Raw genomic sequence first — 23,732 nt, 5'->3', positions numbered from 1 at the left:
TTGACATACAATTTATTTTGGTTTCCATTGAACTAGTGAAAAATGTTTATGTCATCTTGGATTTTTATCATCCCGAACTATTTTTCCAACACCAGTCAACTTTTTGAACTTTTATTTTCAATAATCTATTGTTTTTATCATCATTTAAATTTTTAAACGTTTTTACAGCGACATCTTCCGACGCATAGTGGAAGTTTCAGGTGAATAACGCATGATTGTTCACGTCTCACCAAAACATCGAGTGAGAGCTCACGCTCAACATTCACTCTCACGTAGATGTTTTTGTAAACAACTACAGTAGAACGTCGATTACGTGGGGTATACTGGACACGCCGGTTGAAGGATGGTCGAACCAAACAAATATGAATGTCAAACATACGTTATAAACGTAACATAAAGTGCAGGATTTTATAAACTGTCTAGCTCCGGATAATCGAGGTCTTACTGTACATTTGAACTTGACCTAACAATCCCCTTCTCATATTTCACAAAAGCCAGAATTCTTACTGACACCAAATTTACAGTATTTTACGGATCTGTTTTTAGTTTTAATCACTCGGTTGACAAATATTAAATTTTTTTGCAGCTGTCATGTAGTTACAGCAAGTTTTTCCATGGCACTGGGATTTTTGCTGGAATTACATGATAGCAGCAAACATTTAAATTTCGGTTATATATCGAGTTAACCAGAAAACGAAACTCTTTCAACTGGAGTTGTCTTAATTTACAGGGATTTTCAGATGATATCATAACAGTAGCAGTATTTATGCCAACTGCAGCACATGATATTCCAACAGCATCAGTTGATTTTATAACGCAATCATGTTCATTATAACTGTGTCAGTTGAAATCAGAATCGTATCAGTTGATAAAGTTGGTATGGGAGGTCGACCGATGTACGTAACTAACTGGACTTCGAATGAGACTCGAAACTAGTTCAACATATCAGGTGGGTTCATCTCGCATGAATCGCTTCAATTTTATTAGAAAACGAAAGGAATTTTAAAACAAGTGGTGCTGTTTAATTCTCATGTTGACTGCATGTCATTCTTTTACTTATTATTGTGAGCTGTCAATAATATCAACTGCTACGACAAAGTTATAATAAACATGATGATTTTATAAAATCAACTGATGCTATTGGAATATCATATGCTGCTGTTGGAATAAATACTGCTACTGTTATGATATCATCCGACAATCCCTGTCATTACAAGATGGCTAACAAGACCACGCCTCCTTACCATATGCACCTTGGTTGTTATATAAACTAAACATTGTAGCTGCTGCTCATGACAGTAGGCTTTTCCCGTGGCTTGTGGAAATGTGTACCTGTGGGCAAAGTAGAAAAAATCGCTTGATGTTGTTACAGAATCAAACAGTGAGTTCGCCTTTGGACAAAAGTTTTGCCAAACAATAGAAAGATTGTTGTGTCAACGAGATATGCTTCTTGGAGTGTTACATATTCGCTAAATGTCAAACGATAGCTAGCGGGTAGTACCGTTATGACCAAAACATATTCGTCCGGATTGACCCATTGTTTCAGAGAAGCGGATACGCGTGGTCTTTCTTTCTTTAGTGTTGGTGTCAACACGGTGGAACTACCGATGATTCATTTACATCAGATGTTGGAGAAACGATAGGCAGCGCATTAAAAAGTTTGTGAAAGAAGCCGTGTTAGCTGCTATGTATCCTGTGTGTAACTTTTAAGTTATCGTTTGTTGTGTTGGAAAACACTGAAGTTTGTTGTTGTTAGTTTTTTTTCATTGCTCGTTTGTTTGCCCTATCAACGCTAACTTTCTTCCTGGTTTATGCTTAGTTTATGCTTGCGACAGTGCGCCAGTGAAGGTTAAAGACTCGTTGTTTATTACCCGGTGTGAACAAGGCTATGATTACATGCACGTGTTTCTGTTTATTTCTGGTTTACTGTGCAAATTTTACCCCGAAGAAATGTTCCAGCCTCCCACACTTTGAAGGTTAGGAAATCTTAGAATCGACTCGTATTGCATCGGTGGCGCCTGCTACCCCCCGTTAACGCAGTAGCTTTCTTTAACGCACTGGTGTGAGTTGAGCTACGTTGTGTTACGTTTGCTTGGCGTGAAAAAGGGTACTCGACTCTGGTCGCACATACACCCCCGAGAGACGAAGACCCGGTTGCCAACGGCGTTCTGTGGTCTAGCAGTTCCATCCAGCATCCAGCAGCAAGCCCGAACCTGTTTACCTAATTGGCTCGAACGATGAAGAATCGCAGTAAACACATGGAGTCGGCTGCCTGCGACGACAACTCGCCGTATGACAGCGACAGCAATGGCAGCAACGCCAGCAGCGATAACAGCGACACCGGAAGCCGAAGCAACACAGCTAACAATCAGTCCGATTTAGCAAGGCCCGCGGAAGTGCCGGTACCGCCTGCTCATGCTGAGGGCGTCGTCCTTGCGCTGGGTGGCTTGGGACGCTCTTCCTATCTGAAAACGCTCGATCTGTCAATCAACAGTGGAACGCTGGCGACATCAAACGTGCTTCTAACACGTGCGGTAAGTAGCAATCAACAATCAAGGGGGCCAAACATGTACCGTTGAATTTAATAATAAGTAACAATTAACAATTATCACCGTATCCGTAACATGCATTTTAATGTTAAACGATTAAGAGAAATAGATTTACTAGCCTTTTCACATTTATTCTTGACTAATAGGTAAAACCCTAGCGCTTAGCTTCATAAGTCAAAGGGCGATTGAGTGAAGCGTTAGTTTTCAGAACGCGCTAAATTCACTACGCTTAGGATTTTATTACATTTTCCTAGTAATTACAGAAGATGGCATCCTCTACTTATTCGTATTCTTATTTGCAAGGATTGAGCCTAATAGATAAATAGATTGAGCAATAATAATTTAATGACTTGACTGATTTGATTGATTGAACGAATGCCATGCAAGGCAAAGTTCATTTTAAAAACAAAATCGAGACCAACGAAAATTGTAAGAACTATGGCCTACTAGAACACCGACATATGTTGAATACCGTTTCATGTACGTTAATCATTTGGCAACAAACATTTGGTTAATATGTTTTACAAGAAGCAAAATAGTGCATAAAAGTTTGCTAATGAAACATTTAAAAACAACTTCAAGGCAGCTCCTCGTTTGGGAACGAAAGGTACCTGAATTGCTAAACAGTTACTTGTCCTATCAAATACTTGATAAATGTTTGGATTTACTTTCAAATAAATTTGAAAAAGTTAGACAATGATACAACTAAACTTTCTGGACTGTATTTTGTGAAGACAGGCTCTGTTGGATTTGAACAGTCTTCTCTACCGTAAGCGAACCCACTTTTTAGCCAGCTGATCAATTACCATAAATCGTTAAGTTCAACCTCTTTGAAACGAATCCTCCAGCTCTCATCACATCATATGTGAGGATTCACAAATTCTAATGGATCCTTTAAGAAACAAGAAACCCCGATTGCAAGATTCATTCATATTCATGAATATAAATCTGATTTAAGAAAACTCTTAATTAAACCTCATGTTGTCGTCCGACACATCTTGCGGTGGTTGCATCAGAATAACGCTAATGTTATGCCTTGATCTCAAAGAATTTTGTTTGCATTTGTAGCACTGTTTTTCGAATTTTAAAAGCTTTAATATAGTACTATTTGTAGGGATTGAGCCGAGCTAGATGAATAATTAGAAAAATAGTAATAATGAACGAATTGATAAACGAACGAAAATTAGAAGAGCGATGGGCTACTACTGAACCGAGATGGATCTGCAGATGGAAAAAGATGGAACAAAGTAGACATTGAAAACCGGAAAGGGTTGAACCATCAGTCTTGTGATTGAATTTGACGAGAGTGGATAGTGAAAATGAAACAAGTAGGTGAATTTGGAAGTTGAAATATATTGAAATAGAGAAATAATCCGTGATATCACGACACTACTCATATGTTCCTGTCCAATTTTTACTATTTGTAAACATCGTAAAAAAATCGCTAAGATGTTCAACTTGCAGTTTTTTCCAAACTCTGACGACTTATGTGGTAAGCGTGACGAATCCTGTTTTAAAACACTCACTGCTATCAATTTTTTTAATGTAATTTAAATGACTTGGCCTCTCTTTCTCATGGTTTAGAGTTGTAATAATGGAAATGTTTTTTGAAGGAAATACAACAATGCGTTTCACACAATATCCCACTTTGGCGCCTTCGCAAAGTTAACATTCAAAAACAGAAATTCGAAAATTGCAAACGAAAACGAACGAAAACAACTTTGGACACTACCATACACGTCCATTCGTGTTCCGCTTTCCACGGTGAGTTGTTTTTCTGAAAGGCTTTGTTTTTTTTCTACCTCTTTTTTTTATCATATGTTGAGAGCGCGAACTAAACCGCCAACCTCCCAAGTATCCAATTTTTATTCGGATACTACGCGTCCGCCAAGCGGATTCGCTTCACGATAACGTCATACTCGCTCGCCATTGGACGTGCCAGCGCGAGCAAATAAAAGCATTGGTAGGGCATGTGGGGTTTTTTTTACCAAAGGGTGGCATGGAGTAACGAAAGGGAACGAATGAGAGCATCGTGCCTAGTTAAGTCTGCTCTCGCTCATTACGGCAGGTTGTTTTGAATCGGCGGAATTGCTACCCCCTTTAGGGGGTAGCGGCAAGCAAGGGGTTGTGTGCGCGCCTTGGAGCAATGCGTCATCGTTTCGAGAGTTTCACTTGTATCGCTGGCAACGCGATTTTTATGGTACGATGACGTCAGCTCGGTGGGCATTGTCTACCCAATTGATGCCAGCAGCGATCGAATGACGTTGCACGTTTTCTGATGGGTTGTGCTTTATTTTCGAGCTTTGTTGATGTGCATCCGCTTTTGCTGTTTCGTTTGTAGTACCGGTTAAAGTTGGAATGTTGGTTAACGGCACCACCCGGCATATAGCTGTTTGGCACAAAAATCTCCCTGCAGTTCACCAGCATCCCGTTGGTGTTGTCTCGTTTGACAGTTCCGGTTAAAAGAATTTTCGATCATTAACACGTTCCGTACCGCGTCACCCAAATATGGGTGACAGCAGTTCTAGTTCTAAAAAGTTTTTGACCCATAACTTAATGAAAATGCAACATAAAAGTAATTGTAATATTTTATATAAAATTTTTGGGAAGCTAAGTTTTTGCTTGACCTTTGAACACAATCGGTTTACCAACTATTATAAACAAATTGTAATTAAAAAAAATGTACTAAAAATTGTGCTAAAACGCTTGGTACGCAACGTGTTAAACGAAGGTAGATAGAGTGCTGCATGGGATGGTACAGATTTATATGTACTAAAAGAGAATTCTGAATCCATTGTCGCCCGCACATTACAAGCCGTCGTGTCGATGCAGGTCAGCCTCTAGCGCGCTGCAAACGATGGGCCCGGCTAGGCGCCGCCGTTCGCCCAAAGTGGTGGATCTTCCGAGACAGCGACGGTGACGCTATACTTACGACAACAGTGAATTCGCAGAAAATCGATGACTCGGCGCTATTTCGGCTTCGGTTGAGTACCTCGCTTGGTGTTTTCGGCGAATCGCGATGCCACCCGTCGCTCGTTATGTCTCGTTTATCCTTTGCAACCGGGCAGCTTCACCGTCTCGCCCACCCGTGCGGTGTTTTCTACATACTAAATGGATCGTCTCTGATCTTTTTCTAGCACATGGGGTATCGGTATTTTCGCGAGGCCAGCTTCCAACGCGAGAGAGCGAATCGCGTACGCCGGCTATAACCAATCGGTTGGGGATCGTACGGCACTCATCGAGGGGAACTCAGCGTGCATTGAATATTTATTTCTTTTTATTTTTTCTTTTCTTCATTCGGTTGAAAAGTTAACGGACATCACTCGCAATCCGGAGCGTGTGGCCGGATGTTTATGGCCGGGTTTTTCCAGAATTCCGATTCGTCATCAGCATCTCCTTGCCGTTTTTCCATTTCTCTTTTTTCCTCGTAAGTTCTCTCGATGGCTTACCAGCAATGGGGGCTACCACCGGAATGGTAACATATGCAAGATTATTTTTTCATTGATTTGTTGCGTGAAATTAGGTAATCACTCGCCCACTCATTGTTTTGATGCTTGTGTCTTTGCTGCATGGGTTTGCTGATCCCTAATCGGCCACTGGGTCCGGCTTGCTCCAAGATATTTTGAACCCATTAGTTTGGACCCCTAGATTTACAATTCCGGACATCGTTTTATTGACAGTATGTGTTGTTGTTTTTCTAATTTTCTTGAGCAACTTGTCCAATCAAAATATTGTGTCACTTTTATTTCAGTTCCGGTGAGCGGTGTAGAAATTGAAGCTGACTTTTGCAGTGAAACGCGCCAAAGCTCTGGCGGGTCTGGGTTATGGATGGGTTGATAGGGGCGTTCAAATGTAGACACAAGATAACAATGGAAGCCCAATTTCCGGCCGACGTTTTACTTCGCGTGCTCGCAGATAACAGATATCTCTTCCCGCGAGCTCACATTATCCCCCGATAGGTGCACCGGCAGCACATTGGACCGGTTGCGAAAAAAAATACAAACGAACCGTTCGTTCGTTTGGATCTGGTCCCGAACTCTGAAGTACTTGCAGGGTGGTGCAATTCTTATCATCATTTTTAAAGGAAGTGACATAAACATTTGTTCTTATCATTCATTTTTCCATCCACCACGATTGCCACTGTTTCCGATTCGCTCGCTCGGTTTACCTCTCGCTAGCGTCTCGGTTTTACCTCTCCAGTTCTACTGAAAATGGCGTAGTTATCTAAGGAATCCACGAGCGACGAATGACGTTTACAAGGCGTAGTTTAATCTGTTCCTTAAAATAATTTTTGCAGTACTTTCAAACACTAGTCTTCGTGGTTCGTGCAACTGAAGTTAACTTAATTAACTTGCCCCTATGATTCTCCATTACAAGCCTTACTTATAAGCCTCTATATAAGCCGCTAATATTTCTCCGAAGCCTACAGATGCTTAAGGTCCGAGAGTTCAGCTTTAGCAACAAGTTATTCCAGGCTGTGTCAGCTATCATGACTTTCATTTCTAAATAGCTAAGAATGTAGTTGCAGAATCTTTCCATGAACGGTGCAACATTGTGGAAGAGAACTCCTGCTTCTTCCTAGGAAGTGCTTAGGCTCTTTTACAATACTGCACCTACAGCTGCGGGCATGTGCTTTTATCTCGCAGTCACGTGACACTCTTCTTAATCTACCCGCCGCCATGTGTGTTCGCGGTCGCTGCATGTGTAGATGTCACGAACAAAGGAAGGACAGACAAGGACAATAACGATGAGCCGTTGGTGCATTCGGACAAGCAGCCGCTGTGGAGGTTGAGCTGTGGCTGTGTACCCCGCGACAACGTATCCACGTTGTCGGTGAAGGTGAGCGAGGTTGAAATTCAGGAAAAACACACGCCGTTTGGGGTCGCTAGAGAAACGAGAAACGGGGGTTTGCCATGGGAATTTTTGTTCCACAGGCCGTGTGGTGCCGGTTCGCTAAACCGCGGGGAATTCCCAGCGTGCCTTGCGTCGGCTCGACTCGGCACGGCTCGGGCCGCGCAGCCGGGCACTCACGCGTAACTCACCGCTGCGAAACCGGGTGTGTACCCCAAAAGGTTTCGTGTGCTTGCTGACAAGGGGTGGAATTGAAAGCAATAAACGCGGCCAGCCGCAGGAAGATGGGATGTAGGAAATTGCACCCGAGTGTGGAGGAGACACACCGCGTGCTCTTGATAGCTTCAACCAAGGAGGGAAGACAAGACAAAACCTTGGCAACATTATCGTTGCGGGAGCGGTTTTACGATTACACTTTTCTCGGAACTGACCATCTCGCGGGTATTGAGCGCACATAAACAAAAACCTGGGGTTAGCGAAGAAGCCAACAACAAAACCAACCACCAAAAGACACTCATACCGGTTGGGGGGGGGGGGGGGGGGGGCCGATACACTCGCGATCGAGTGGAGGAGCGACCTCGCTTTCGACGGCCGCCCGGCTGTATGGGGCGCATATTATCACGGCTGGGCAAAACCACGCACGGCAGGCAAATAAAATTAAAAAAGAAACCGGTATGCGAGCAAGCAGAATGGGCAGCAGCCAGCAGCCCGGAGCTGTGTGGCAAGGAAAAGGAAACAAAATCGCACATCCACCGGCCTTCCGACTGCCGGCGCTTTGGGGCGCGATGGAAGCGGGCACGGGCTCCTGAGTGGCCGATATAAATGCCCAGCCATAGCGGCGTGCCGGTTTAGTTCGCCAACGACCGTCAACAGGAGCGCACGTAAAAGTTGATAAAGTGAGATCCTTTGCCAGCCGGGTCCAGAGAGCTTGTGGATCAGCGTTTCTTATCAGTTGCGATTGGGAAATTTCCACCCCGAGTGTGTGCGTGTGTGTTTGTGTTGATGAAAGAAGGTTAGCCGATTTTTTTAAAACCAGGTTTCCGAGTTCGCGCAATCAATCTACGATAAACTGCAGCAATCAAATAATATTCCGAGCCACAAAGAGGACCGGGACGCAACTGCCTCGGGTTTTCAGTTGGTTTTCAGTGGGTTTTGTGAAGAGTAGTGCGCAGACTCCAGTAGCTGAGATAGCATTTAATACAGATTTCGGTACAGACTTGTGGGTCTAGAAAGCTAGCTCTTATAGCCAGCGGTTGAGACAAGTTACCCTCAGTAGACGAATCTCGCCTACTTCGTATTGTGTGTTGTGCGTGCCTTGATTGTGTCGCCGCGATAGCTGATGTGCCACACCGATTTACTCCTGCGTCATTTCGATTAACGACCGGCCATCGTTGTTGTGTGTCCTAGTTCGATTCGCCTACTACCAAGAAACAGTGCGAGAAGCAACTGCAAAAAAAACAAAGGCGAGACAGCAAGGGAAGGAGCCCAGAAGTAAAGTTCAATACCAGCCAAAACCAACCACAGACGGCCGCCCAAATGACGCGAGATGATAACGTGCTGCTAAACGATGTATACTTCAATGCGTACAACACAAATCCGCCCCTCACGCCACTGACGCCGATAAGTAAGCTAGTAAGTATTCGTAACCGATTCAGCCGCACCCCGCTCTGTGGGGAGAAAGAGCGGGAGGGGAATGGGTGAGCCTTAAAGTCGCAGCCTTCGTGCGGGGTCTGGGAAGGTATACGGATAATTACAGTGGAGTGATAAAAAATTCCATCGAAGACCCGAAATTCCTTATGGGATAAAGGGGGTGGTCCCATGGGGCGAACTGTCACCGGAGGTCACTCATTTGGGATGGGAACATGTCGATATGATAACTGGGCGAGAATGCTTTTGTGTTATCACGTTGACTGCCAAGCGTGTTTAGTACACTAGTTTTTTTTATTAAATTTCTTTATATAATGTATAAAACCGACGGTTTTCTGAGGCTAATCATAGACTTAGCTTCCCAAAGAATTAGTTTTTAATATTCCTATAATTTTTATGTTGCATTTTCATTTACTTATGGGACAAACACTTTTTAGAACTAATGTAAAGTTTTAGAACAGCTGACAGTTAACGTGTTATTCCACTTTTTCAACACTTTGGATTCCTTGTTGGACTTAGTCGGACCTACTTCTTCTCCCGGAAGTGAGACGAGTGCACTTTCGCGTTGGTGCGTGACTTTCCGTCCATATTTCGTCATCTAACGGCACGCGGTGGCCCACCATTTTGTAGCGGGATTGCACCAGCGCGCGTCACTCGGTGAATCAGTTCCTTACAATAATATCACTTACGCAAAGCAAACGCTCTCCCCTCCCTCCTACCCGAAGACGGTGGCGAGGCGAAATCTTATCAGTGGACCTTGTTTTTTGCCGCCCCTGTGCGCTAGAGCTAACCTACGTGACGGTGGTAATGTCGCGTCTCATATCAGCTTTAAAACTGTGCTCTGCCATGGCTATATCGGAACGCAGGCAATTCCTTCATAGTTCAATAGCTTAGCTCACAACACAATGGTTAAAAACATCTACGCCGTCTTAAGTTCCAGTTCTAAGTTCGCTCTGCAGAATCGCGCAAATGCGCACACCTGTTTGTCGCCAGGAGGTTCATCGTTTGTCCGCAGGCGAGACATTCCTTTACGACCCTGCGGGTTGTTTCAGGCATATGGGAGAGGTAAACAAAATGTATAACACCACATATAAAAGCAAACAAGCATCATTTCTGTCAGACGGTGGGTGGAACAGTTGTACCGTAACATTTCCTTTACCTCCCGAGCGCCTCTCGTGTGGCCTTTGTCTTTGTACCTGTTGCTTGGATTGTATTTTGCACCCAACACAGGTGAGGACATGATCAAACAGGAACTTACCGGAACCACGGAGGTGCAACAGGACGGAAAGCGGCTAAACCACTTTGTGCTGCCCACCTGTAGACATCGAATCGATACAACTCAACCACCGATGGTCACTGTTGTGCATTAACACTATTTTTAAGTGTTATTGATGTGGTCGAATTAAGCATCTGTCAAAGTACCAACATAAAGAAGCTTACTCGCGGTTTTATATCATAAAGTAAGAACCCTTTTTGAAGCCCGAACGGAGGCTCTACAAGGTACAGAGGGATAGCTCTCCCTTAATTGCAGTGGAATTGAGTTTCAAATGCACCACAAGCGATGTGTTTTTGGTGCGCGCGATGCTGAACTCTTCGAGAAACAATAAAGCGATGGCTATAAAGCAGTAGGCGCCCATTTGAAGCACATTTGCGTGACCGCGTCAAGGTTATCGAGGGATCTGAACAGAGCTAATGGCGTAGTGTAACAGGCCATACCAACTCTCACACACACACACAGCCGCGTGCCTGTGAGAACAATTGTATGGCGGACGAGGAGGTGTACGTATAGTCCGGAAGTAGCGAAGTCGATGTAACTGTCCTCCGGGCACCCGCGGGCAGTCGAGGTAATGTCGCGTGGCACCGACAACACCACCGTCCCGAACGCTCCCACAGTCAAACACACGGTCCCGAACACGTGTGGGTATCCAAACTGCGCGACGATTGCATCGACAGCGACCATCGCCATATCGGGCACATTAGTATGGTTGGAACATTCTCGAAGACATAGCCACACAAACACACCACCCTAATCTAACCTCCCCCCCACCCCCCGTCAGTGCTGCAGTATTGCGCATTGGCAGAGTGTGTGTTGTTGATGGTGGTGGGGACAGAGTATGATGTGGAGCTTTCAGAATCGCCATCACCAACCAGCGACCTGCACGCCTGCAAGCGCCATAGAACGGAACGAGATCCGCCCCTTAAGGCCGGACCGCAGACTCCTGCGCACACAGGGCACGGACTCGAATGCAATGGTCACCCACCAGTCGCCGTCCGAAGTCCGAATGTGTGCCGTCCGCTGCACGTGCCTTCTTCAACATTCCCTGCTCGCAGAAAACACAACACAGCGCCTCAGAAGCTGCGGGCGTCAAAATCAATAACCAAGGGCGGATAGGCGACCCTGACGCAATAATGGCGTCGATGTTGTGATAGTCTGCCGGCAGCGACACAGCGTCGTTCAGCTGTGGCTTCTAAGTGGAGCAGTGACTGATGACGAAGTGTTTATAATGGACGCTTCGTTTTCGACTGCATGTTTGTGATAATCTAGCACCGTCGCTTTAGATAGGATCGCCGACCTCTGCCTATCAAAAACATGCGACAAAGTTGGAAAGCTGTATACCATACCCAGGGCTACGTTTGACAAAAGTATAGCGTCAACTACGGCCAATCTAACGAGCAAAACCCATTTCTACTTAACGGGGTTTTAAACGATTTCAAGTTTCCCTTAACAGCAACTGTCAAACACTCATTTCACTCTTGTGAAACTCAACTTAGCATGTCTAAACGCAAAATATACGAGCTGATTGGTTTTTTTGGTTGCAACTAGAATTTCACTTAACGTAGGCAGGCTAGAAATTCATTCACTCAGTTTTGAAGGGAGTCAACAGTATACAACCATTTAAAATGATCGTTAAACCAAATACGTAGCGTCTTTTTTTGTGCAATTCAAGTTCACTTACTTGATCCGAATATCATCGGTCGAATCCGGATGATTGGATACCGCCATTGGTTGCACCAGGAAGAACCAATTAGAAGGTTACTAGCCTTTGCTCCAGTGTTACGATCGAGTGACCATCGATCTTTAATATACCGCTCGTTAAAAGGTCACAGTAACTCTCTTCTAAGAGAGACCAAAGGGGTTCAGAGGAGGAGAGGGTCTAGTCTCGGTTGGAATTCGAACCAAAGTCACCGAGAAGGGCACCACCCTCCCTCTCTCTCTCTGTGTATATTGGAAGTTCTAAATTGATTAGAAGGTTAATCTGGACATTGGTCTGGATATACTGAGTCACTCCGTATCAGTGTTTAGTGTATTTACTCTCCATTTCTAAAAGTATTTGATATGTCTAAAAGTCACTCAGTTGGTATCAACTTTATCTGACCAATGAAGGATTTGGATCCGACATCCTCATGGGGTGATGCTCTGCATGGTCGGTAACCGTCTGGCGGATGCCGGATACACTAGGGCGACGCGTTGTCGCCTCATTGACACCCGGGAGGTACCCCTCCCAACAACAACAACAACAACAAAAACAACCACGCCATTATTTGCTTACGGTGTTATGTGCCCGTTCCTTCCCTCTCCTTTGTGTCCTCCTTACTACGCTGCTGGGTCTCCAGCGTCTTAACATCCAGCAAACCCTTGTTTGAGCTTGGAACGGCGAAAACCGCATGACGAAGACGACCAACATGGACCGATACGCCGACAATGGGGAGAAGAAATAAGGTCACTAAAAAAAAAGGTACGAGAAAAAAATCCCCAACAGCCAAAGGAGTTGGTATGAGTAATTGCGACTCCGTGTAGGTTTGGTTATGGTATTGATAGTCAATATTGTGATGTTTGGTTTGGGTAATTTACTGTGCGGTATTTGTTGCTGGCTCTTATCGCGCTCCTTCTTGGAGGCTATATAGAGGCGCGTACCCGCTCTTATCGCTCGCCAGGAGGGAGGCGTAGGCGACAATGTTCGTTTTGCGTTCTGCTGGGTAGGAACCATTTTACGAACGCTGCCAAATGTTTTCCCTTCTCCTGTGACGCCTCCTACCCGGCGTTTACTGACGCTATACTGATAGAGAAAATAATGTTCAGAGTGGCAATAAACCCAAGCAGTTCCTTCCAAGATCACGTCCAACTCGGATCGTCAACTTCATCGCTTTGTTCGCAAACGCACGCGACCCTGTGTTGGTGCATTCCTTCTTGCGACGCATGTGCACACGATTCCGTACGTGTGTCGTATGGCCGTAGATATCGATGCACGACGATGCACACAGTATTGCGCCGCCTTAAGTGCGCCACAATGACACGGCCAGGCCTGACAATGACACAAAACGGCGTTGTTTGACACAATCTCGAGATATGGGAGGTGGGGGGGGGGGGGGGGGGGAGGACGTGGAGCCACAGTGCACAGTGGTGGGGGGGAATGTCTTTTGTTGCAAAAGGAGCGCATGGCAACGCCCGTCGGAAGATGGAAGGCAGACGGATTCGTTCCAATAATGGTGCACGCGATATCTGCCTTCTCAGTATTCGCGAACTATGCGACCAACTTCCGGACGAGTTCTCCCTCCCCCCCGACTCTCGCCTCGCTAGGAAAAAACAACGCATCTTTCTGTCTCGACATTGCAGTAAACTCCACGTCCCCCCCCCGTTCATCTCACCCTTTTTTGCCTCTTTTTTCCAACGTCGGGCGGCTGACGTCAATTCCAAAACCAACCTCGACTCTCGGCGGAAAACCGCGGACGACAACAAATTCACACTCTCACTCAACCGATGCGCTTCGCCTGTGGCTCACACACACCATGTGAGTCGTGAGTGAACGCTGACACCTAACATCGACCGCAGATGGGGTTAGGGTTTGGTCCGACAAACAACAACGGCGACAAAAAAAAAAAAATCCCCCCATTCGACCCTTTTTCCAAGCAAGTGTGCGCGGCCGCTGGAGTGATGTGAAGGCCAAACGGGGGCGAGTTCGACGAACCGGCGACCAAGTGGCGCCATTTTGGCCCCGGCGGCGAGTGCGCGCGTTGCGTGCCGTCCAGGAGGCACCCTTTGCTTGTCAACTGTGCAGGTTGACCGAGCCCTCTCCCCGGCATATTTACTTCCGACAACCGAACGCTGGAGCACCGGGGGCATCCCTCGCGAGGGCGTTGGAATGTGGGCCGCGATGGTCGATGGAATGTGCGGTCAAACATGTTTCTCCGGAGGGTAGGTTCAACATCGTGGTATTGCACGTGAGAAACGCCCGTCTTAGATTCTTGACGAACGTCGCAAACAATGACTCTGTAACCCGACTTCTGGAGGCACAAACTACAGTCGTTGCCAGTGAGTTCTCGTAAACTGCCACTTTTGTCTGAGAGACATCTTCTTTTGACATAACGCATCCATTTTTGTCTCTAGGTAAATTCATTCCTAAAACCAACACCAGTGTACCTGTTACCACTATGCTTTTCAATAATTATCCAAATATATTTTGGTGTCTATCTCTTGATAGGGCGCGTTCATGTTTCCTTCATATTTGTTTCAATGTTTGGACTGTACTAAACTTCCATTTTTGACATAAATGCCTTTTTAGTTTGCAACCTAATATATAGATCTTGATGTAGACAATACTTTTCATCTTTCAACTCATGTTAACTAAATTTTCAAATAAGGATGAAAACAGTAGCCTTAGTTTCAATAATGGACACCGACGAAACGAGATGCCTACACACGATGTCGCAAAAATTAGCGGCAACGACTGTGAACCTTTAGTTCCTGTAACCAACGGCAGGCTTCGGGTGTTTGAACTTTGTTGTTTTGTTGTGCCCACTGTCACGTGGGTTCATGATTTCGTGCCGGGTGTGCTGGGGGCTTTTGTTTCTTCGCTGGCACGTGGGTTCATCCGAAAAGTACCACTTGCGCAACAAGTTGTCCGTAGCTTCCAAACGGTGCCAGCTTCAGTTCAGTTGCAAAACCTAGCTTTAATTCGATTATTACGAGTGATGGCGACCGATGTCGGGAGTTTGGTAAGGTGTTTTTCGTCCCTAAAATTCGCTCTCCTCACTCTGCCCTGGACTAGGGCTTCGTCTCGATGCCAAACAGTTGGGGATTTCCTTCCCCCCCCCCCCCCCCCCCACCCCACCCCACACATTCGCATCAGTGCCTGAAGACTTATTGAGCAATGGGCGTTACTCAGTCGAGTGTTTTTGATAAGCCCCGATGGCCAGATCCGTGAGGCTCGGTCGGCTCTTGAGCTCTTCGGCCGGTCCTGGAAGGGAAAACCAGCTGCTCTTGCACTTGCGTCCAATGGAAGCGATGAGTCAGTGGCTCGCTTTTCCATCGAAATCGCCGATTAGTCACGGGCGGCCATCGGAAGGGGTTAGCGAAGCGGTCCGCTGTGGTGGTGTCGCGCATGACGCCTCGTTCAGCATCCTCTAAATATAGGACCGATCGCACTCCACTGCCTCCCTTCGCTTTCGCCCTCTCGTCGTCGTTTTGGGGTGTCAATTTCTCGAACCCTTCTGTTGAGGTTATGTGCGAGGATGTGCGCTTTTGGGAATTGCTTGGCCATCGCGACCAATGGTTCAACTGCACTTTATGGATGCGCAAAGGTCTTTACCCTGCTCTTTCGTTCATCAATGAGCACTCCGTATTGGATCTGAAGAAAATGGCTTTCCACCGAGGAAAACGTAAGCAAACCACAAACAACCGCCCACCGATATAGTTCATCCAACTATGCACACGCCGTACCTGTGCTGTTTCCTTACACATCCTTTTCTCTTCAGCTGTCTCCATCGAGTGTATCTATGTGTGTGGCATGTTTGAATTGCACACACCCCGCCTCCCGGGGCGCATGACGAAGTCGCGCGATTCTCGAGCGGTCGCCAGGGAGGAGATTCATTTTCACAGGTGGATTGAGACCCGCCGCCGATCGGAACCACGCAAGCACGAGCACGAGCAGAGAGCACAGCATCAGCATCCGTCGTCCGCCCGGGGATGGGAAAGAACCGTTCGTTCGGGGAAAACCTTTCAGTTACGAACTCGAGATTCAGCGCGCCGCGCGTGTTCTCGCTTAAAAGACCTATTCGAGCTATTTCGCTTTTCGAGCCACCGATTTTCGTTTGTTTGTTTTTATTGCTTACGCACCCGGCGAGCTCCACCCGGATGTGCTCTTCTGTTCTTGTTCCTTTATCTCGCGAATTTGTACCGTTTGTTTTACTTATTCGTTGCTTCCGCTCTGCGGTGGGCAGTTTAATTTATTCCTTGCGTATCTCGGTGTGATTTTGTCTTTCTATTTTTTTTAAGTTCTTAATTTCGTTCCGCTCGTTACTTTCACTTCTGGTGTGTGTTTGTGTGTGTCTGCGCGGATCTTAAACAGTGAAGGAGGGAAGCGTGCGTGCGTGTGTGCGATTGTGCAAAAGTGGCAAAATATTTTCCTCGCTTCCCTCCCTCCCCCCGATAGAATTTCGGCATTCCTTAGGCAGCAATACGAGCTCCTAAGCGTTTTCTACAACAATCAACGATCAAGACACACCAACACACCATACGTAAACGCTACAATCAGCACCAAAATTCGAAAGGCCATCAAATCAAAACCGCGCCCGTTAATTAATTGCCTTTGTGGATTTGGAACCGATGATGCGAATGTGCACCGATCGGTTTCCTATTGTTCACTTTTTTTTCCAACGCGATGGTGCAACAAATGACGATGACCTCAGGACCGGTCACCGGCGTTCCACGTGATTACTATTCGACCAGGAAACATCCTAGTAACGTCTGCCGTTTGTGCGTGTGTGAGGATGAAGCGCTTCACGAAAATACACCTTCCAAGGTCCGTCGGGGGTGGAGGGTCGAGAATAGTTGATGGTTGCGAGTTTATGATGCGGTTAACGCCATAGTAGCAGAACAAACAGATCATTTCGACCCTCCTAAAAGGGGTCGGGAGTGCAGGAGGTCATGGAGAAGGGGAGAATATTAATGCTAAACCATCTACGGGGATGATGGAAGCAGGTAAACCAGGTTTTTTGGTTGAGGAAAAACGAAGACGCGACCGAAAGGAGTCCAAATGACCGATGATCGGGGAGGGGGGGTGGTAGATGGGGAAGCGAATGGGGGTTGGGTGGTGTGGCGAGTGTTGATCCGAAGGTTCGCAACTGTGTTTACAGTGTGGTGCTGTGCTGCGCGCCGGTTGAGTGATTAAATCACTTTTAAAAATAAACGTTACCTTTTTAACTCGCCACCAACTCGTTCTCCTGCACACGCATACAAACACAGCCAATAATGGCTAACGACAAAAAAAATGCGCGAAATTCGCGGAAACACTCACACTACACTAACATAGAACATTGGACAGAACCATCTCTTGAGGATCGGAAAAATCAAAATAAACGAGATCAATATCTAAACAGTCGAATTTAAAGCTGTATAGTTTTGGAACGAAAAATGCATTCCATTCAATCTATTATATATTTTAGCTATGGAGTTTTGTGCACACTAAAAACTCGACCAAGTTAGTTTACACAGTTAGTTTAGTAGTTGAAGATTTGTTTGATCACTATTTTTTGATAAAATGATCTAAATTTTACAATTAAAACTCAGTTGCACTAACTTAAACATAACAAGCATGTAAACATTCTACACTTCTTGACTATATGACAATTGAGCATTTTTCAAAACGGTCAGCGGATTTTTTTGCATTTTTTAAAGTGTTGTTAAGTTGGTGATGCCTGTATATACGTTGGTTCTGCAAAAGGCTTTTTCTTGGAAAAATAGGTTTAGATGCAATTTGTTACCATTTGTCCTTTGTTCTCAAAGTTAGTCATGAGCCAACTGTGCATGCAACATGTTGCAACATGTTCTTCCAAGTGTATGGGCGTTTTTTGTGTATAAGTTTCGTGATTTGTTTTTTTTTTTGTGTTAAAGTAATGTAACATCGGTTGTTATGATTAAACGCAATCGCTTTCGTTATTTGTGTTTTTGGACGTTTCGGGCAAAGAGTAGTCCTGATACTTACTTCGCCTGGGGGTTTCCAGACGTTATGGACGTTGCAGTCGGAAAAAGGCTTAGCTGAAATACGCGAGAAACGCCCTTTTCAAATTGAGTACAGGTAGACAAAATATCTGCATGGAAACCAAGAAACCAAGCTTAAAACTACTCATGAAAACAACAACGAGATGTTCAACGATTTCGCAGAATGGCTTATGTGCATGGGATGAGGGGCTGATGTATCGGAGTAGGGGTTGGGGGTCTCTAACGATTAGCGCATCGAGCCAATATGCCCGCTCCACACCTAAGTGGCAGCGAAACCGGTGGACATTGACAACAATAACATAAAAAAACCCTTCAGAAGCGGATGCTGTATCGCTTAACCTCAATTTATCCGCGTCGAAGTGCGGGAAGAGGTAGTTTGGTTCGATGAAATGGTTTTTATCTTTCCGGTTTTTATTGCCATGTCTTATGGAAAGGCAAAACGGTGGTATTTCAATCCTTTAGCGAAAACATTAAAGCAAATTAACGCATTTTGCCGAGTGTCGCGAACGCTGTGGAAGACCTACCCGGAACGATCCGTTCCTAGAAGGGAGATTATGCATGCAATTCCGCGTAACAGCGAGAACTACAGGTTCTTTGGAACGAAAGACCCTCAAACAGCGGTGTGAGTGGTTTAGTTACCGGCAAGTACTTGCTACAGTGCGAACGGCTACTTGCCACATGCCACTTGCAGGTGATACATTAAACTCTCAGTAATCTAGTGATTAGAAAATCCGCTCTCATGGGGGCTTCAATCCGATCGATCTTCAATGGGATCGATCCTCAGAATCCGATCCGAATCCTTCATGATCATGAAAAATGGATCATTAAAGGGTATGCTCTTTTGACAATGAACAAAAATAGTTTCTGGACTGAATCCGGACTGATCCGACTGAGGATCCGTTTCTAAAATCCGATCCGGATCCCATTACCCAACGCTACAGTGAACTGTGTCGGTGCATCTTCCCAGTTCATTACGTGCAAATGCGACGAATTAGGTGCACTACCCGCTGCAGATGCAGGTGGAGCAGATTCTTTGAACGCAGTTTCGCGGGCACTCTCCAAAGCTCTGGTTCTTAGCTACACTCCGTGTCAAGATTTTTCAGAAGTTCCCTTCACAACTGGCCTGGCACGCCTTTGTGATTTGTATGAGTTACTATACGTTTGTCTAGCACAGAAAAAAGTTTACATTACGGAATACATCCCGGTACCAAGTACACTGGAGCGAAACAAACGTCGAATGGTATATTTTTACATTGCGTTCACAGAAAGAAGGAACCCACGATCGGAGGAAACGAATTCGCTGCACTACGGCTTGTCTCATCTGCGGCGCAAAACGATCGAAACATATTAGTGAAAGGAAAAACAAAACACCCGAACGAAATGTGTTAACTAGTGATGCGCGAGAAGAAAAAGCGCAGAAGCGAAACAAATTAGCAAGTAACTAAACAAAACACAACCCGCAAACAAGCAAACACGAAAAGGAAACAGCAAACAAATATGTAAAAAAAAATATAACAAAAAAAGAAACAAAAACGAACACTCACACGAACCAACCAGCGAAACGAAGTTGCAAACACTTGACAGTTTTACTGACAGTCAAGCAGGTGACTGTTTGCGAACGGAAAGGCCCTGAATTAGTGGTGTTAGAAGATGTTGAGGAAGAATATCTAGAGCAGCGAACATCTTCCAATCGAAAACAACTAAAAGAACAATCGACGATTTTTTTAAAACGACATAACACTGAAACAATAAAACGAAACTAAAAGGCTAGCGACGAGCAAGAAGAAGAGGAGGAGAATAACACCTGTGGCTCGAGCTGAAGACGACCGCCGTCGAGGATGGATGCCAACGAATTTGCGAATTTTCTCGCCCGTGAGCTGCTGATGGAACAGGTTTGGCAAAGAAGGGGTGGTGAAAGTGCCTGTTGGGTGGGGCTGGCAGAGTGGGAGAGTGGGCAGGGAAGGGGACGAGAGATTTGTTAGCGGGAATGTCTTAATGCTTTTGTGTTGCAAAATGAATCTGCAAACATTTGATCGGTAGGAAATGTTGTTAATTTACATTCTATTTTTTAATTGGTTGATCATCGGATTCCCTTGCAAATATTTACACCGTTGGAAAAGGATTATTATGAAGCAAGACAAAAACGAAACCCCAAAAGAAATTGGAAAAATAATACACATCTTCCTAACATACACATTTCCTATTCAAAGATGCCTTTAGGAAAAGCTGTAAACTATACCGAAGAACTGTTTGTGAACTGAACTAATGAATGTTTTTCTTCCTTCTTTTCGTTGCATTAAAACAGTTTGCCTCGTTCGAGGGGATTGGCGTCCATAGCGGTGTACCGACACGGACAACCCCGACGCTGACACCGACCACGCTGAAGAACATCGAGCAGACCTTCATCGAGGCGACCACCGACGCACCGGTCAACCTGCCGTACCAGGCCGGATTCGTGCCACCGCCGTACCCGATGGAGGAGCACAGCCAGGACCGGGACGCGAGCCAGGAGTCGCTCAGCTCGAACTCGAACGTCTCGTGGCATGTGTCCGGCTCGCACGGCTACACCGGGGACGATCTCGACTCGAAGTCGTCCGCCTCGATGGAGCATTCGCCGACGCTGCCATCGACTGGCGGTTCGCGTGGTCGCCGGTCCGCCTTTGCCGCGGGCCTCTCGAAAGCTGGCGGCGGATCGAACTCCAACTCGTCGTCCGCCTTGGGCGGATCGGGGACGGCCGGTGGGGCAGTGGCGGGTGGGTCCGGTGGAACGGGTCGGCGCAATGTCGGTGGGCGCCGTCCGCACAAACCATCCAACCTGACGCCGGAGGAGGAGGAGAAACGACGCATACGGCGCGAGCGCAACAAGCAGGCCGCGGCGCGGTGCCGCCGGCGACGGGAGGATCACACCAACGAGCTGGTGGACGAAACGGACCAGCTCGAGAAGCGGCGCCAGTCGCTGCACCAGGAAATCCAGGCGCTCCAGCAGGAGAAGGACGACCTCGAGTTTCTGCTCGAGTCGCACCGGGAGCACTGCCGGCTGCGGGCCCGCCTCAGCCCGATGGAGCTCAAGATCAAGACCGAACCGGAGGAGGACCTACCTGTACACCAGCAGCCTAACTTGCAACCACAGCAGCAGCAGCAGCAGCAGCAGCACGAGCTACAGGAGCAGATTGTTGCTGCAGCTCTACCAAACGAACATCACCCCATCTCCCGTGGCCCGATAGCAAAGAAGTAAGTCACTCTCGCTTTAGGCTAGGGTATAGATGATGCCTGTAGAGTGAAACATATCAAGACAGTAGTCTGATACCACACGCGCATATAATTTGTAAGAAACTGATAGCTTTCAATTAATTTTTGACCATTTTGAGCGAAAATCGCAATATATTTATGTGCCTTTGGTTTTGCATCAATCCAGGCCCTCGATTTTATGATCTGGGTCTGAATACGTCTACGTCGAAAATTGAAAATAGTATAATCCAATTTTGGCCAATCAACAGGGAGGAAAACGTCCCATAGAATCGAAACCAATGTCAAAAGCAGACTCAACAGAACATGTTTATTACACTTGTTGTTGTCAATGCTGTAAACATTTAAAATGTTGATGTAAATTTAGATCACATTGTTTCACTCTTAACTACAATTTTGTGCTTCTCATGATGGCGGGACCCGTGTTCGAATCAATTATGCTGATTGTATAAACATTTAAAGATTGTTTACAAGATATTGTTTGGTCAATATGATTGTGCATGTTCATTAGATGAAACAAAATAACATTAGAACCTCGTTTCCTGCCTCACATTTCGTGATATGTTTTGTACTCTAAAACTGTTGCGTGATGCTGTTAGCGGACTGTCACATTGTGCTACATTAGTTATATTGTTATGCCAGAACTATAGTTTTACAGAAGGTTTATTACACTGTATCATTCTGTTTGGAAAATTCTTTTTAATATCTTCTCTATGTTTTTTCTCTTTTAGATTAAAGCTTTCGAACGAACATACCGATAGTTTGGATACGCCAACGCCAACCACTCTCTTCGCACCGGCGATCAGCGGCGCTGGCAAGGCGGCCGGCCCAGGAACCACCCGAACCACCGGCACCGACCGCCCGTCCCGGCCGGACAGTCTTGACGTGAAGGCGGCACAGTTCCCGATGCTCAGTATCCGCAACGAGCTGGCGGCGGCTGTCGGAATCTCCACCCCGTCGAACGGACTGTTCAACTTCGATAGTCTGATGGAGGGAGGCACCGGGCTGACGCCGATCGCCGCCCCCATCACCTTTCCACCGAACCGGAACCCGCTCGAGCTGATTACGCCGACCAGTACCGAACCGTCCAAGCTGTGCAGTCTGTAACGAGGGCGAGCCGGTGGTAGATCCGTTGCAAACCGCTCCGTGGTGGAGCGAAAGCACGGCCGACGACCTAAAAGAAACACCGATATACATACACACATTTCTTAAACGGTTCGAGAGGAAGTTGTGGCTATATGTGGGGGTGGAGGATGGCAAGTGGTACTAGAAGCTGCCCATACCACGCCCCTACCAGCAACGTGCGAGTAAAACGCATGTCTCGTATCCGACTTCTCACCGATACTTAGGCGAACCGAACACGTTTGTAGCGATAGCCATATTAGGGAATAGTAATACTTGTATAACTTATTACATTTTTTAATTAATTGTACGTCTTCTCCCTCAGTTATACACACACGTGTAGATCAGATTTCCCATTCAACCCTCTCAGAGAACCAGAGCAAGCTGAACTTTAGTGCCAGGGATCGCGATTTGTTAGCTCGCGAGGATTTTGTGTTATAGATTCATGAATGAAAAAAAAAATACTTTGCATGCAATATAAGGTTAGATAACCGTTTGCATTCTTCTTAAGAGAATGTCAAGCGCGGCTGATCAGTGATTCCAACGAGAAGAAAACGAACACAGCATTCGCCTCATATTTCAAAAGTTTTATTTCGGATGTGCCTTACCTGTATCTGTCCGAAAGAGTCCGGTATGCTCGAGTGGATGTTAGCGCGTTAAGTTTATTATTACAGCTATTAAGTTTATTTCAGCTTCGCACCGATCGAAGCTTTTTATATTTTCAGCTTTATACTTTTCGCTACTTTGCCAGACAGGTTTTAATCGGAAAAGAAATTAATCAATTTGACAAATAAAAACATTCGAAATTAGTCTTGATCAGCATTTTCAAAGCTATTAAACTCGTGGGCTTCTGGACCGACAGTTAGGCAAACTTAATTGAGAAGGCGCCCAATGTAGGTTGCAAAACAGAAAGCATCTTTAGAAAGCAAGGATCAACCCCCCGTCGGATAGCATTTTCTTTTTCTCTGCTCGTCTGCAATCGTTTTAATGTGTCCAACGCATTGCCTGTAAGTGATAATAATTAATAACGTCAACGATGCATCGTACCGACAGCGTCCCTGTCAAGAGTATTGATTTAGGAGAAATGCCTAAATGGAGCTGTTTCGCAGGACAAAACTGCCCTAGGCGCCAAGGGGATAGAAAAGCGTCTTGTTTTTTGAAAAAATACCATACATACATCTACACTTCTAGATACATGAGGAGCGTGTAGCATAAGAAGCCCGTGTAAAACAGAGTAAGACGAGAAGTGAGAAAACGAAAATTGATAGTAAATCTGTCTCGTGATATGCAACAGATTTTCCCCCTTTGGTATTTTATTT

The 23,732-nt window shown here is 45.8% G+C and overlaps 1 protein-coding gene across 2 annotated transcripts; it reads left to right on the top strand.

Annotated features, from left to right (window-relative positions):
- The first annotated feature begins 2,203 nt into the window (after window positions 1-2,203).
- On the top strand, window positions 2,204-22,597 carry LOC131290505 (transcription factor kayak). Of its 2 annotated transcripts, none has more exons than XM_058319653.1 (3): window positions 2,204-2,534; window positions 20,351-21,276; window positions 22,023-22,597. In XM_058319653.1, exons 1-3 carry the CDS (start codon window positions 2,238-2,240, stop codon window positions 22,396-22,398), a joined length of 1,599 nt encoding a protein of 532 aa, XP_058175636.1. In that variant the 5' UTR covers window positions 2,204-2,237; the 3' UTR covers window positions 22,399-22,597. The 2 variants fall into 2 exon arrangements, with proteins under 2 accessions (XP_058175636.1, XP_058175638.1); XM_058319655.1 differs by lacking the exon at window positions 2,204-2,534 and adding an exon at window positions 19,585-19,937.
- Window positions 22,598-23,732: the final 1,135 nt, after the last annotated feature.

This window comes from Anopheles ziemanni, chromosome X, assembly GCF_943734765.1.
Source record: "Anopheles ziemanni chromosome X, idAnoZiCoDA_A2_x.2, whole genome shotgun sequence".
NCBI lineage: Eukaryota > Metazoa > Arthropoda > Insecta > Diptera > Culicidae > Anopheles > Anopheles ziemanni.
The sequence above is the reverse complement of the archived record's forward strand: the minus strand, read 5'-3'. Positions and strand labels throughout refer to the sequence as shown.

Excerpts from the sequence above, each read along its gene's own strand:
- LOC131290505 (XM_058319653.1), top strand. The coding sequence starts at position 2,238 with ATGAAGAATCGCAGTAAACACATGGAGTCGGCTGCCTGCGACGACAAC. Across the intron at positions 2,535-20,350 it reads ACGTGCTTCTAACACGTGCG|TTTGCCTCGTTCGAGGGGAT; the intron begins GTAAGTAGCAAT and ends GCATTAAAACAG. Across the intron at positions 21,277-22,022 it reads CGTGGCCCGATAGCAAAGAA|ATTAAAGCTTTCGAACGAAC; the intron begins GTAAGTCACTCT and ends TTTCTCTTTTAG.